Source organism: Empidonax traillii, unplaced genomic scaffold, assembly GCF_003031625.1.
Source record: "Empidonax traillii isolate 1590-97213 ecotype Southwest subspecies unplaced genomic scaffold, ASM303162v1 scaffold1861:size54644, whole genome shotgun sequence".
Lineage (NCBI taxonomy): Eukaryota > Metazoa > Chordata > Aves > Passeriformes > Tyrannidae > Empidonax > Empidonax traillii.
Window position 1 is genome coordinate 4,756 of NW_020957054.1, and position 13,561 is coordinate 18,316.

At 53.6% G+C, this 13,561-nt stretch overlaps 2 protein-coding genes across 2 annotated transcripts in view; both read left to right on the forward strand.

Annotated features, from left to right (window-relative positions):
* The window catches only part of LOC114071139 (transmembrane protein 45B-like), a 5,516-nt gene extending 3,097 nt beyond the window's left edge, over positions 1 to 2,419 (forward strand). Inside the window, exons 4-5 of the mRNA XM_027908836.1 lie at positions 810 to 955; positions 1,619 to 2,419. Of these exons, the coding sequence (XP_027764637.1) occupies positions 810 to 955; positions 1,619 to 1,736 (264 nt within the window). The 3' untranslated portion in view covers positions 1,737 to 2,419. The remainder of the gene's footprint in view (positions 1 to 809; positions 956 to 1,618) is intronic.
* Positions 2,420 to 6,868: 4,449 nt separating this feature from the next.
* On the forward strand, positions 6,869 to 12,953 carry LOC114071141 (transmembrane protein 45B-like). The gene is made up of 7 exons (XM_027908845.1): positions 6,869 to 6,892; positions 9,413 to 9,528; positions 10,221 to 10,430; positions 10,708 to 10,920; positions 11,453 to 11,637; positions 12,287 to 12,432; positions 12,708 to 12,953. The coding sequence occupies exons 3-7, from the start codon at positions 10,244 to 10,246 to the stop codon at positions 12,829 to 12,831; spliced, it is 855 nt and encodes a 284-aa protein (XP_027764646.1). The 5' UTR covers positions 6,869 to 6,892; positions 9,413 to 9,528; positions 10,221 to 10,243; the 3' UTR covers positions 12,832 to 12,953.
* The last annotated feature ends 608 nt before the right edge of the window (positions 12,954 to 13,561 follow it).

Below are 13,561 nucleotides of genomic sequence, written 5' to 3' on the forward strand. Positions count from 1 at the left end.
TGGGGACAGAGGAGAGGGAGCTGTACATCACACCCCAATCACACGTCTCTGAAGGATCATTTTGCCAGGCTGGCTTCATAAATAGCTCATAACCCAGACCGAGGGTTTACTTCTCACAGGTCATCTCTGCTGGAGTAGCTGTTAGTCTTGGCTTATTGCTTCTCTGGGGGGAAGAGCGAAAGCCAGCGAGCAACAACAGTATCTAACAACCAAGTACTAATTGCTTAATGTGTCTAATGCACCCTGCAGCCCTCCCCCTGGTTTAGTGGGAAAAGGCAACATCCCCCCCCAGCAATAAAATGGCTGAGTTAAGATCCAGCCAGCTGCTTGCTTTGGGAGAAGCTGGAGCAGCAAAGAAATCAATTGGAGGTAATCGCTCCCAAAACGAAGCTGCTGAAAATAATCTGAGTTTCCTCTCCTCTCTCTCAGCCCCAGCTAACTCAAACCAGCCTTTATTCAGAGGTTAAGAACTGGGCTGAATTTGTAAAATACTAAATTTGGGGGTTTTAAAGGGTGGCTCAGAGTTTGCAGTGCCCAGGGACGGTTGTGTCTGGATATGGTACAGAAGAAGAGAGATTTGGGGCACAGTCTGGCTTTGTGTGGCCTCTCACTCAGGGCTGGGCTTCACTGTCTCAGTCCCTCAGCCACCACAGGGATTGAGGTGAATCACTGGGAGGGTGGGTAAGGTTGTCCCTGCCCATGGCAGGGGTGGAATGAGATGATGTCTAAGGTCCCTTCCACCCCAAACCAGTCTGGGATTCTCTAACGATTTTTCCCCCCCAAGTTAATAAATTTCTCGTTCCACCCAGATTGGAGTCGTGCTCTTCCAGCCCTGGGGGGGTCCAATGTGGGATGAAGAGGACCATAACAACATCATGTTCCTCACCATGTGCTTCTTCTGGCACTGGGCAGCTGCTGTGGCCATCCTGGCTATCAACTACACCCTCACTTGCTGGTATGGCTGGGCAAGAACTGGGGTGGGCAGGGGTGGGGATGGGACACAGATGTACTCCAGCCCTTCCCAGAGGACAAAGTCACAGCTGAATAAGCAGCCCCAGACTCCAGCAGGTCTGAGGGCAGGGTGACAAAGCACACAGGGTGTTTGGTGAGTGCACAGAATGCAAAACAGTGTCAGTGGGAGGCACGGGCATTAAACGGGGAGAAGTCAAATAATGGAGCCCCCAGAGCTGCTCCTGTAAATCATACTCCATTTTTCCCTTCTGCACTGAGTGCTGGAGTCAAACTGTAATTCAATAGAGAAACTCAAACGTTTCCACGTCCCCCTGACACTTTGTCCCCTCCCTTGCAAGGACTCTGGAGTGGTTGGAGGTCCCTGAGTCAGCGGAGGAACAAGAGCACTGTCTGATGGTTGAGCAGTGCCAGCCCCCAGCCTGGCTCTTCTGAGGGGATGGGAAGAGGACACTGTCCCACTTTAAGGGATGCTGTGTGGGCTACGGAAGGGATAGTCCAGTTTAAGGCAGCAAATAGACTTTATACAGAATAAAAACCCCTCAGTCCCCCATCAACAGCATTTCAGGACCTCTAGTTGAGAGAATTCTGGTGAGTGGCATCAGTCTGGGGGTTTTGCCATCGGTGATTTCTTGCTCCTGTGCTACAGGTGCCTCCAGAGGTTCAGGAGATGCAGTGGAGAGCCCTACATCAGCCTGGGGGTCCGGCAGCAGAAGGGTGACCCCAACTCCCAGACCACCTTCCTGAGCGGCTCCGATGAGGAGTGAAGAGGCTGCAAATTCTTCTCTAAATACATGGACAACCTGTTTTCTGGAAGAAAAAAAAAAATCCTAATGAAATATCTGTGTTTTGGAGGAGTGAGAGGAGCCACTGTTGTGATGTGGGGGCAGCAGGTTGAGCCCCTGGGGGCAGGAGCCCTCCATCTGTACCCAGGTATTGCTGGCTGGGGGCCAAGCACCATTTTATGTGATTTTCAACAGCAAAAATGAGACATGGAAATTCGACATGACAAGACTGCTTCATCCCACGGGTTGCCAGGTGTGTTTCCATAGGGATGGAGGGCATCCTTTGGCCAGCTGACTTTTTCCAAGAGCCTGGAGGCTTTGACCTGCTGTGATTGAAGCCAAGGAAAGCTCCAGGCTGAGGTCAGGTGCCTCTGGAGCAAAGCACCACCCTGAGGAGGACGAGGAAAAGAGTGTGGAATGCAAGATTTTGGCAGTTTTTGCACCAGCAGGGCTTGATTGTACACGATACGAATGTTATCACCGAAGCTTTGAACTCAAGAGGGGTTTTGTTAATCGCTTTCGTGATCACTTAAAGGCTGAGAGAGTGAATAAACGGGAAATAAAAAATCCTCACTGAGCTGATATCCTTAAATTTGAGACTGATAAATTATAGAGTGTGTAATAGTAGCTTAGACAAATCCATCCCTCAGACCTGCAAAGCCTGGAGGACTGTAACGCTGTTTGTAACACACACGGTGAAGCAGCAGGGAGCCATGGAACGTCCCAGTTTTCCATTGAAAGTAAACCCCCTCAGCCTGGAAAGGAGATGAAACAGGCCCAGGGTTTGTTTTTAGGCTGCCTTTGCCAGCTAATTTCTTGCAAAAAAAAGTGACTGGAAATGTCACCTCCTATTCAGGAGGAAAATACGCCCGTAGCGGGTATGGGGATTAAAACCAGCAAATACAATAAATATATTAATAAATATATATATATTTATGTTTATAGCACAAGGTGAGTTGCAGCTGTTTGTATCTCAGTGCCTGGGGCAGGAAGGATGCTCTGCACTGAGGTTTCCTCCCTGCTGTGAAATGAGGGGGATGGATGGCAGCTGATTTTTGTGCTGCACAGAAAAGCAGCTCCTGGCGAGTCCAAGGGAAGGCATCTTTTAACCCCCTTTCCCCACGTGCAGAAAGAGCCTGTTGCAGACTCCAGAGCCTGGATTTTAGTGCTATTCACAGTGCTCTGCAGACTGAGCAGCTTTCCTGGAGTGCCAGATTTCCTGCATTCCCACTGCTGGGCCAGTTTATTGTGCAGGGCTGGATTATGGGAGGTGCAGGCTGGGAGTGAGGAGAGTGAAGCATCTCCCTCAACCCACCTGATAAACACCACACTAAAATCTCAGCTGTAACTGCTGAACACGAGGAGCATTTTGCAGATGTTCCTTTTTCTGCCAGAGCAGAACAGCTTCCCTAAACCTCAAGAACTCCTCCTGCTGCTGCCATGAGACACACAACCCATTTTGCAGGTGCCACCTCCTACTGGCAGGTGGAAGGTGACAAACCGAGTTGCTGCAGGCCAGCAAAAAGGCCTCGTGTGATTCTCTGAATTATTTCTGCCCTGCTCTGAATTATTTTCTCTCAGGAACCAGCCCAAGCATCGCTATTCCCATGGAACAGCCAGGGGAGGGCAGGAGCAGGTGGCACCAGGAGCACACTCCAGGCTGGCTGCAGTCACCTCGCAGCCACCCACCTCCAAAAGCCAGAGATTTTTTTTTTTTCTTCCATCCCAAGGCACACAGATGAAAGCTGGCTTTGGTTTTTTGATAGCACTCCTTGCTTTTGGAGGTGGGAGAGGGTTAATCTGATTCTTCACGGCTCTCCTTGCCGCTCTCAATCCTTGGCCCTTGTCACTGTGTGGCCACAAAACACCTTTTCCCTCTGCAGCACCCGCTGTCTGGAATAGTTTCTGTCTGCCTCATTAACTCCCTGCTCCTTACAAACATCCCAGGACTGTCAGCAGAGCACTCACTAATTTGTTTTCCAGCTCTGGAGCACATTCTTTCCCGAGGTATGAAGGTCAGTGAATGAGGAGAGATCCTGTGATTAAGGGAGGAAACTACAACTGGAGTTCCTTTCTGGGTGAGAATTAAGGATTTTCAGTTCAGCTAAAAAACATGTTTGTAAATAGTTTAGGTCCCCAAAGGCATGAAGGTGTCTGAGTGAATGGTCTGGAGATGGTTTATTATACAGAGAGGTGCAACCATAAGCCATCCTGGCATTTATTTCCTATAGATATTTTAAGGCAGTCCTACAGGGAGAATTGCTTTTAGCACAACTTTAGTATCAACCAGTTGCGGTTTTTTTTCAGCAGGACTCGAAGGTAGGACTCGGTGATGGAGTTTTTTTTCCCAACCTAAATAATTCTATGATTCTATGAATTGAATTATGGTGTGTTTGTACTGGACCCATTGGGGGGATGGATTTGTATCCAGAGCCAGCTGATTGAACAAGGAGCAGGATGTCCTGAGGGCTGTCCCGGGGGTGTTTTCTCTCTTGTGTAACCGATGTTGGATTTTGTCACTCGAGTGAGCTGCTCATCCACGGCCGGAAGGAGCTGCTGATCCTCCCACCAGTCCTGCCCTTCCCTTACAAAAGGAGCACAGACAACACCCCCCAGAGCAGCCAAATTTCCCGGCACTTGGCTCTTCCTGCCGCTGGGAAGGCAAACCCTTCATCAGGAGCCCAGCACAGCCCATCCACGAGCCACTCATTCCTGGGGCAGAGATGGGATCTCCCTGCTCACCACGCTAATGTGGGGCTGAGAGCAAGGTGTGGGCAGCACAACAAGCCCTGCCTGTGCTTTTACCACCTGCCTCACCTCCCCTGCTGCCTGTTTATGAAATCTGGTGGTAGCATTCGTCATAATAACAATAATAATAATAATAATAATCCTTCGCACTTCCCGAACAACCATCCATCTGCTGGCAAACCTTTAATTAGATTGTGCCTCCCTCCACCCCCGGGAAGGAGGCAAACATTATCACATTTTTCATTAGCACCGAGGCCGGTGATGAACCTTCGGGGAGAGGATGTTGCAGTCACAGCTGAGAGAGAAGGAGGAAAAGGGGGAAACAAAAATATGAATTCAAAAAAATTCGGTTCAGGTTGTAGCTCGAGGACATCAGAGAAGCTGGAGGGTGTGGGACACAGATCTGCCTCCCCCAGTCTCTCCCTGGGAGGAAGAGGAGGACAGGCATGTGCTGGAATTGCATCTGTTTGTGCCCACAGTGATTTTGGCTCACATGGTGTGTGTGAATGACTCTGGGATTTGGGGGGGGGATTGCCATCCTTTCTCCAGGTGTCTCCTCACAGGGCTGTTCACAACCACTTCTCACAGTTTCACTCTCATTTTTCTCGTGGGGATGGTCAAAGGGTAGGAACCCCCTTTCCTCAACCGTTTAATGCACCAAAAACTTCTTTCACTGCCTGTAATTCCAGGTTTGCCTTTGCACAGAAACTTTCTCTATGAGCTTTACTCTTTGCTGGCCCCTCAAATTCCATGGAAAAGGGCACACTGATCCTCTGAGCAGATACTTTTCAGCTGGGCCTTGTTTCCTCCCCTCCCATCTCCAGCTGCTGCCCTCCCTGCTTACCTCTCCCCACTTTCCCCAAGGATTTGACTCCTGTTGCCTGGGAAAGGGCTTTGTGCTAACTGCCCTTTGGGGTGGTGGTTTGTAGAGATAGGTGCTTGCAGAAGGGAAAACTGAGCTGAAAGAGGTCCCTGATGGTCCTCCTGTTGTTGTTTGTTTGTTTGTTTGTTTGTTTGTTTTCCAACAAAAAGCTATGTCTCTCTTTGTGTGTTATTTTCAGGGGTAGGTCTGTAAGGAGGAGTTCCTGTGAGGGTCGTATTTCACCCCATGCTTGGATTTAATGTTATAACAGGGTCCTGGAGCTTAAATTTGGGTAAAACTTTGCTGCTCTGGGCTTCCCTGCTGGCCCAGGACCCTTCTTTCAGGTGTGTTCATCCCTCAATCACACCCCCTGCTCCTCAGGCACCGCTGGAGACAAGCAGTGACGGGTGTATGGTGAGGTTGTGTGCCAGCACCACCACCAGCCTCTTGCTTTCCCTTCCTTCCTTCCTCCCACTTGATATGGAGATAATGGGAATCAAAGCTCCTGGCTATGGCTTTGGTGGCTTTTCTGGCTGTGCTGGAGCACAGCCCATCACCCTGGGGAGGGCTGTGCAGCTGCTTTGCTTCTGTGCTGCTCCAGCACGACTCGTCCTGTGGGTGTGCTGGGGGTGGGTTTGGGTTGGTTTTATGGGAAGAGAAACGCTCACACAGCTCCACAGGAGAAATCCCGGGTTGGGAATGTTGCTGGGAGTGGGTTTTGGTGGCTCCAGAGCAATGCTGAGTGTTCCTGCACCCTGAGCTCAGTGCTGTGGAGGGAGATGGGGGCACTGGGGTGGCCCGTGGGGTTTATTTGCCTTGAGACACTTGCTCTGCTCCTCTGGGCAGCCCTTGGCAGGGGGATGGGCAGGTCAGGGGTGGTTTGTGTCTGGGGGTGCTTGGTGTGAGGCAGTGTTGAGTTTTAGAGAGGTAAAAAGGAGTAAAACAGGTTGCTGTGTTCTGGGGGGGCAGAGAGAGCCGTCGTCCCCTTCTTCTTGGCTGCTGCAGGCTGGGAAGTGGAGCTCACAAAGGTTTGGGAGCTCCTGGTTGAAAATCTCCTGCCCTCAGGCAACTTTGATATGGTTGGACCCCCTAAAAGGGTTATCATGTCCCTGGCAAGCCAGTTCAGAGACTTCCAGCAGGGCCTGGCCCCGTCAGACCACGCTGCAGCTTTATCTTCTCTTGGCTCTTTTCCCAGTCATCCCAAACCCATCATAACAACTGAATATACACGGTTGCCATGGCAACAGGAATTGGCTGCTCCTCCTGATTTCTGGGGCAAACGGCAGGAGAGTTGCTGGTTGGTTTTTTTTGTTTTTTTTTTTTTTTTTAAGAGCAGCCAGGAGGTGTCCCAGGTTGGGAAAGGGGGTTGACTCAGCGTGCTTTGAACTGGCCTGCAGGATGTTCAGCTCCAAACATCCTGTCTCAGAGCCACCTCCCCGTGCTGGCTTCTCCCTTTATCTGCCTCTTCCCAGTAATAACCTCCTTGCTGACACCTCTGGAGAGGGAGGAGGACAGGCAGGAGTCCCAGGTAAATTCTTCCACCCATACCCCAGTGAGTGCCATGGGATGGCTGTGGCTGCTGGAGCCTGGGAAGAAGGGAGGTGTGGAGAGTCCATCTCTCAGGGATGATGACAGTGGTGGAAGTGGTGCTGATGGAGGCAGTCTGCCAGAAATATATGGGTTTATCTCCTTTTTAGGGGCTTATTGTGTTTTGGAGGTGCATCCTGGCAGGGGAGGGGGGTTGTTCAGCCTGGAGAAGAAGAGAAGGCTCTGGGGAGAGTTTAGAACCCCTTCCAGTGCCTGAAGGGGCTCCAGAAGAGCTGGAGAGGGACTTTGGAAAAGGATCTGAAGGTACAAGACCCAGGGAATGGCTTCCCACTGCCAGAGGGCAGGGCTAGATGGGATATTGGGAAGGAATTTTTCCCTGGGAGGGTGGGCAGGCCCTGGCACAGGTTGCCCAGAGAAGCTGTGGCTGCCCCTGGATCCCTGGAAGTGTCCAAGGATGGAGGAGGATCCACATAAGGAAACATCCATGGCCAGGTGCTGGGCTTGCCCTCTGCCTACAAGCTGGCTGTCTGGGATGCTGATGGTTGCACCCAGGGGTGCTTGTAGGGAATGCTTGTGAATCCACAGGGATGGATCCCCCCACATCAGCCAGAGCAAGTGGGGTCAAAGTCGTGGATGGTGATGGATCTGGAGCTGCAGTGGCTCCAGGGGAGAGCCTGGAAGTTGGGCAGGAATGCTGTGTCTCCTGAGCTGAACCTGGGCAGGCTGGGAGCAGTCAGGAGAGGCTTCCTAAGCAGAGCAGGCAGCTCCCATATGGACATTAAAGCAGAGCAGCAGAGCCCGGGAGCAGCGGGGGGGGAGAAGGGCAGCTCAGGTAATAACTTCTGACTGCAGCCCTATTTCAGGGACTGTGACAGCCAAACCAGCTCACAGGAGGAATAAATAACCCCGTGTCTCTGCTCTTCCCTGGTTCTGCTCACTCAGAGCTCAATCAGCCTGTGTGTGAGCCTGGGCTGGGGTGAGGGGGGTCAGGGCTGGCCTCAGGGGGCTGCTTGAGGGGCTCTGGGGATGTTCCCTGTGCTTCAAGGATGTGAGCTGTGCAAATGGACTGTTGCTTGGGAACATGTCTGGTGTCCCTGCAAAGCAGTGGTTGTTTTATAAAGGAAGGTGTGTGTGGGGGGGGTTTGAGTGGGTTACACGCACACTGCTGCTTGACTGAGGGTGGGTTTGGGACATCCCTGTTAAGGGAGAGATGCCCCAGGACATGCCAGGATCCCTGGAAGTGTCCAAGGCCGTGTTGGACGGGACTTGGAGCAACCTGGGCTAGTGGAAGATGTCCCTGCCCGTGGCAGGGGTGGGATGATGTGAGCTTTAAGATCCCTTCCAACCCAAACCATTGAGTGACTCTGTGGTGTGTGGTGGCTCCTGAAGTGCTGTTTGCAGAGGCAAAGGAGACTCACAGCAGCTACCAAAGCCTTGCTGGATTGAGCTGCTGGGAGGTTTCAGAGCAAAAGGGTCCCTGGCCCTGCAGAGTGAGGCTGCTCTGCTGGGGAGAGGGTTGGTCAGGGCAGGAGATCCCAGGGAAGGCTCTGAAACGGTGGGTTGGGTCTGCTGGTCACTCAGGTGAAGGGGGGATGGTCGGTGGGTGTGGGCTGATGAATCCCTGGGTTAATGCTGGATGCTGGTGTGACTTTGGAGCAACCCCTGGAGCTGCAGGGGGGACACGTTGTTTGTAATTTCTGGGCTCTGGGAGGTCTCTGCTCTTCTCTCCTCCAGGTAATCACGTCACATTAACGTTCCTGACATGTCTCTGGAGCAGGGTAACCTCCTGACTCCAGCTCCAGGCTGTTGCCCTGGCAGTCACAAGTAGGACAATGGCAAAATTTGGTTCTCTATCGTGCAATTGTGTGCAGCCTAAACGGGCTTTAATCCCATTTATTGTTAGTCACTCTGGCATGCAGATGTCTGTGCAGGGGAGATAAGTGCCCTGGACTGGGTGTCCAGGCTATAATCAGGAAAGACCTGGCTTCTCCTGGGGCATGAGCCACCTCACCCTAATGCAGGCACCCAAAATAGAGCAGGGAGCATCCCTGCTCCTCAAAGCAGCTCCTGGACGGGGCGTTTCTCACCTCCCTGAAAGGTTGTTTGGTAACTTCCCTCCTGAGAGGAAACCCTAACACAGCTTAGAGCCTTCCCTGGGCTGTCTGTGTCCCGCAGATGCAGTGGGTGATGATGATTTCCACATCCAACCCCGTGGGTGCCGCTCAGGGCCGAGCCACTCCAACCAACTCGGGCTCTGCAGCCAAAACCCGACCAGGGACATCCTGCAGAGCTCTCCTTCCCCCCGGGCACTTGCCACATCCTCCCCTCCTTTTGCAGTGCCTCATTACTTTCCAGTGTGGGAGGACTCGGAGAACGTGCTGGAGTTGTTCATCCAGCCCTTGCAATTTGCTCTGGTATTTATAAACACGGCTGAGGATGTGATTTGTGAGGTGAGGGCAGGTCGGTGTGGGAGCTTTGGGGTGAGTAATGCACGTCCCAGCGGTAGAAAAGGACCGGAAAACCACGTGGAGGGGAAAAGGGAATCCTCCTTAGGTGGTAGAAGCTTACAGGGAGCAAGGAGAGAGGTGCTGCTGGAAGGGACAAGACCATCCCAAGGTAATACCAAAGGCTTACTGCTCTAAGATCATTATTTATTCCCTCTGCCCTTGCTGCACTGGGATTTGGTTTTTTTTTTTCAGGAATTTGGGTGTGGGCTTAAATACTGTGCAGGATATAAATTTGCTGTACCTTTGCTCCTCTCCATCCTCCCTGGTGCTCGGTGGCATCGATCCCACTCAGTGTCAAGGCTTTCAGTCTTGGATCTCTTCCTCTGGAGATGAAATCTCTTCCCTTGTGTCAAACAAAAGGTTGTGTGGAATATGCATGAGGCTCCTTTTGGAAATGCTAATGGTTCCTGGGTTGCTTCCTCCTGCCAAAGCCTTGGCTGGCTGGAGCTCCCGAATCCAGGGCTGGATTCACACCCTGGTAATTGCCTGGTTTGGAGGGAGTTTATGGTCTGAGGAAATAATAGTCGTGTTGCTTTTTATTAGGAAAAACTTTGCTGTGTTTCCTTGGGTGTTATTTTACAGGTTGTTCTGTAGCACCGAGCCCTGATGGCCGTGTGTGCAGCCACACATTCACACACACGTGTCCACAGCCATGTCCCACCCCTGGGATTACCTGTTCACAGCTGCTGGCAGAGCCATGGGCACCCTCTCTGCTGGGCTGTGGATCCCTGGGGATGCTGAGCGAGGGATCAGCCCAGCACATCCCTTGGGTCAGCCCCCAGGCTCTGTTTGTCCCTGCAGGTCCCGCCCACACACCCAGCCCGATGCCCACGAGTTTCGTCGGGAGTGCCCTGAGGGGCACTTTCTTCCTCATCTTTGGGCTCTGGTGGTCCGTGAGGTACCCCCTGAAGTACCTGAGGAGGAAAGGGGATGCTGAGGGCCAGCCAAGCTCCGGGACCCAGCGTGCAGAGATCTTCGAGGGGGCTGTCAAAGCTCTCTTTGCTCTAGTAGGTAAGAGATGATGATGATGATGATGATGATGATGATGAGTTTCTGCCCCGATATCTAATGATGCTGCAGCTGCTTTGTCCCATAAGGCTGGGGCTGTTCATAATGGGAAACACCTGCAGCTGCTGTGGGAGGGCTTGGGGATGTGCTGATGGCACACTGGGATGTTCTCCTCTGGGCAAACACCACTGTGGCTTCAGCCCTGCATGGGAAGTTCTCCTGCAGCCTCGTCCTTTCCCTGGGTGAGAGGACAGGGCTGACCTTTCCCCCCTCTACCCAGGGATTTTGGTGGAGCAGTTTGTCCCCACCGGTCCCCACCTGAAGCTGTACAGCCCCGAGACACACAGCTGGACAGACCTCACCCACTGGCACTACTCCACCATCTACCTGTTCTTCCTGCTCTCTGGAATCATGGACATGGTCTCGCAGTCCAGGCTGAAGCTGCCACCCGGCCTGGACCGGCTCTCGCTGTCCCTGGCTCTGCTCATCGAAGGTGAGCCAGTCCTGGTGCCTGGGCAGGGCAGGGCACGGGGCAGGGGAGCACCAGGGGGTGTGTGACAGATGTGTGACAGATGTGTGACAGCTCCTGGGCTGTTCTGGGACCAGCAAGGCCCCGTGCAGGCAGAGCTGGAGGGTTTGTGCAGGTGTGATGGCACTGCCTGTGTGATCAAGTCACCCCCTCCCTGCTCCTCCCCAAATGTGAACCCAGCCACAGGAAGGATTCCAGCCAGCTGGGTGGCCCAGGGGTACAGGGGATGATCGAGGGATGTGCAGCCCTACAGCCCTGGCTGGGGCAGGGGGGTCTCTGCAGGAATGGGGGCTCCTCGGTGGGCAGAACAGACCCGGGTGCTGGGGTTGAGTGGTGTGTGCAGGGTGAAGGTGGTGACAGCAGCCTGGCTGATGTCTGGCTCTTCCCACCAGGCAGATCGTGGCAAAATCTAGAGCATTGTCTGTTTTCAGGTGTTTTTTTTTAAAGAACAACCCCCAGGGTGTCCTTGCTAACACGCTGTTGTGGATCTTGGCAGGTTTGCTCTTCTGTTTCCGTGACTACGGCGATGCCGCGCTGGATCGCCACCTCCACTCCCTGCTGGCCATGGCCATCCTTGCTGGAGCCCTCTGTGCCCTCCTGGAGGTGTTCCTGCGAGACCACATCATCCTGGAGACCCTCAGGACCAGCTCCTTCCTCCTGCAGGGCTCTTGGCTTTGGCAGGTCCGTGTGTACCCCTTGTTCTCTGAGCTTTGCACCCTGGAGGGTGAGCGGAGCGGGGCTGCTCTGCCCCCTGGGGCACATCTGTTGGGGGTAAACTTGTAGGCTGGTTGGGGTATCGTGGTAAATAAGAAGAGGAAACGAGGTTTGGTGCCAGAGCTGGCACTGTGGAGAAGTGCATGTGTAATATAGGCAGCGTGGACAGACCTGGAAATGGCTGGAAAATGGAAATAGGAGCCCATAAGGGAGGGAAACCACAATCATGAGCTTTTCTTCATTTCATTAGGTCCATTTTCTTCCTCTGCTTGTTCCGTGTAACTGGAAACATCTGGAAATCTCTCATGTAATCCCCCACCTTTGGGTCTAGGAGGAAATGCTCAGCCTGGCCATGTCACCTTTGGGGTGTCATCTTTCTCTGGCCATGCTGGGCTGCCCTGCAAGCCCTAAGGATTACCTGCAGAGAATCCATCTCCTCCTGGAACCCACCCCTGTGGCAGTCTGGAGAGACAAGGGTGCCTGGGGGTGCCCAGGGCAGTGCTCCAGGTGTTTCTGGGGTTTTCATGCCCATAGTCAGCTGCAGCAGCTTGGCTAAAATCAGGAGGAAAAGAGGGGGGATGTGCTAGAGAATGACATCTCTTTTGTCTGTGACCAGATTGGGTTTGTGCTGTCCCCTCCCTGGGGAGGACCAGGCTGGGATCAGAGTGATCCCAGCAACCTGACCTTCCTCACCATGTGCTTCTGCTGGCACTGCCTGGGCGCTGTCGCCGTCGTGGGCGCCAACTCGGCTGCATCCCGCTGGTACGTGGGGGACAGGGGACTGGGGGGGCCCTGGAGCAGTGCAGGAGCTGAGGAGGGGGGCAAGAACAATCCCTAGACCCCGTGCTAGGCTGGGAAATCCATCACTGGTGCATGTCATGGGATGAGAAAAGTGGGTGTCCGTGAGTGTCCCAGGGTGGCTTGGCCGGGAGCGACGAGCTCGGTGCCACCGCGGGGCAGACGGTCCTGAGCGGCCTCCCAAGGGGCTTCTCCTGCTGCCCACAACCCCCTGAGCACCGTCACTGTCTCTCCTGCAGCTGCAACGAGTCGTGCCAGCTGCGGTTCGGGGACATCGACGTGGAGCTGGACTGCGGGCTGTGCCTGCGCACCAAGGGCTCCCGCGGGGCTCTGCTGCCCGAGAGCGGCTCCGACGACAAATGAGCCCCTGGCACGACGAAAGTTTCCTCCCTGCTGGCTTAGGGCTCTTGAGACGAGGTTTTTAATTAGTCCTGGTGAACTGCAGCGGCACTGAAGGAGGAGCATCACAAGTGGGAGGTGGGACCCCGAGGCAGAGGGATGTGAAGCCTTTCCCGGGCGTCCCTTCGGCCACGAGAGCAAACCAGGCTGGTCTGGGAGGGAGGTTTGAATCCTCAGAGCTGCAGCTCACACTGCAGGGCTGCTCTGCTGGTGGGGCCCAACTCGGTGTGGCCAACCTGGCTGTTTTTTTAACGTTACTTTCACTTCTGCTTCTTCAGAAGGGAGCTGAGCCAGCCTTCAAAGCTCCCGGAGGCGTCGCTCACCCTGGTGTTAATGCAGAGGTTTTTGTACAGAGCTTGATGTGCAGAAGACCCAATAAAGTACTTTATTTAACACACCACCTGGAGGCATCTCTTGAATACAATACCTGGAGGCAGTGCTGGCTTCGGAGTGGTTTGGGGGTGGAGGAAATGCTGGAGGGGTGGGACTGTGTGTGGTTTAACATGGACTCATCTGCCTGGTCGGTGGTCAGTGGATGGAAAGGATGGTGGGTGCCCCGCTGGCACTGGCAGGCAGCTGCTCCCTGACTGTTTTTAACAGAGTTAGATGGGTGAGGAAGGAGGTTTGGCCTGGATTTTGGCATGTCTGGGCAGGGCTCAGCTTGGAGAGAGACCCTTGAAGCAAGATTGTGGCT

Excerpts from the sequence above, each read along its gene's own strand:
- LOC114071141 (XM_027908845.1), top strand. The coding sequence starts at position 10,244 with ATGCCCACGAGTTTCGTCGGGAGTGCCCTGAGGGGCACTTTCTTCCTC. Across the intron at positions 10,431-10,707 it reads AGCTCTCTTTGCTCTAGTAG|GGATTTTGGTGGAGCAGTTT; the intron begins GTAAGAGATGAT and ends CCCTCTACCCAG. Across the intron at positions 12,433-12,707 it reads AACTCGGCTGCATCCCGCTG|CTGCAACGAGTCGTGCCAGC; the intron begins GTACGTGGGGGA and ends TCTCTCCTGCAG.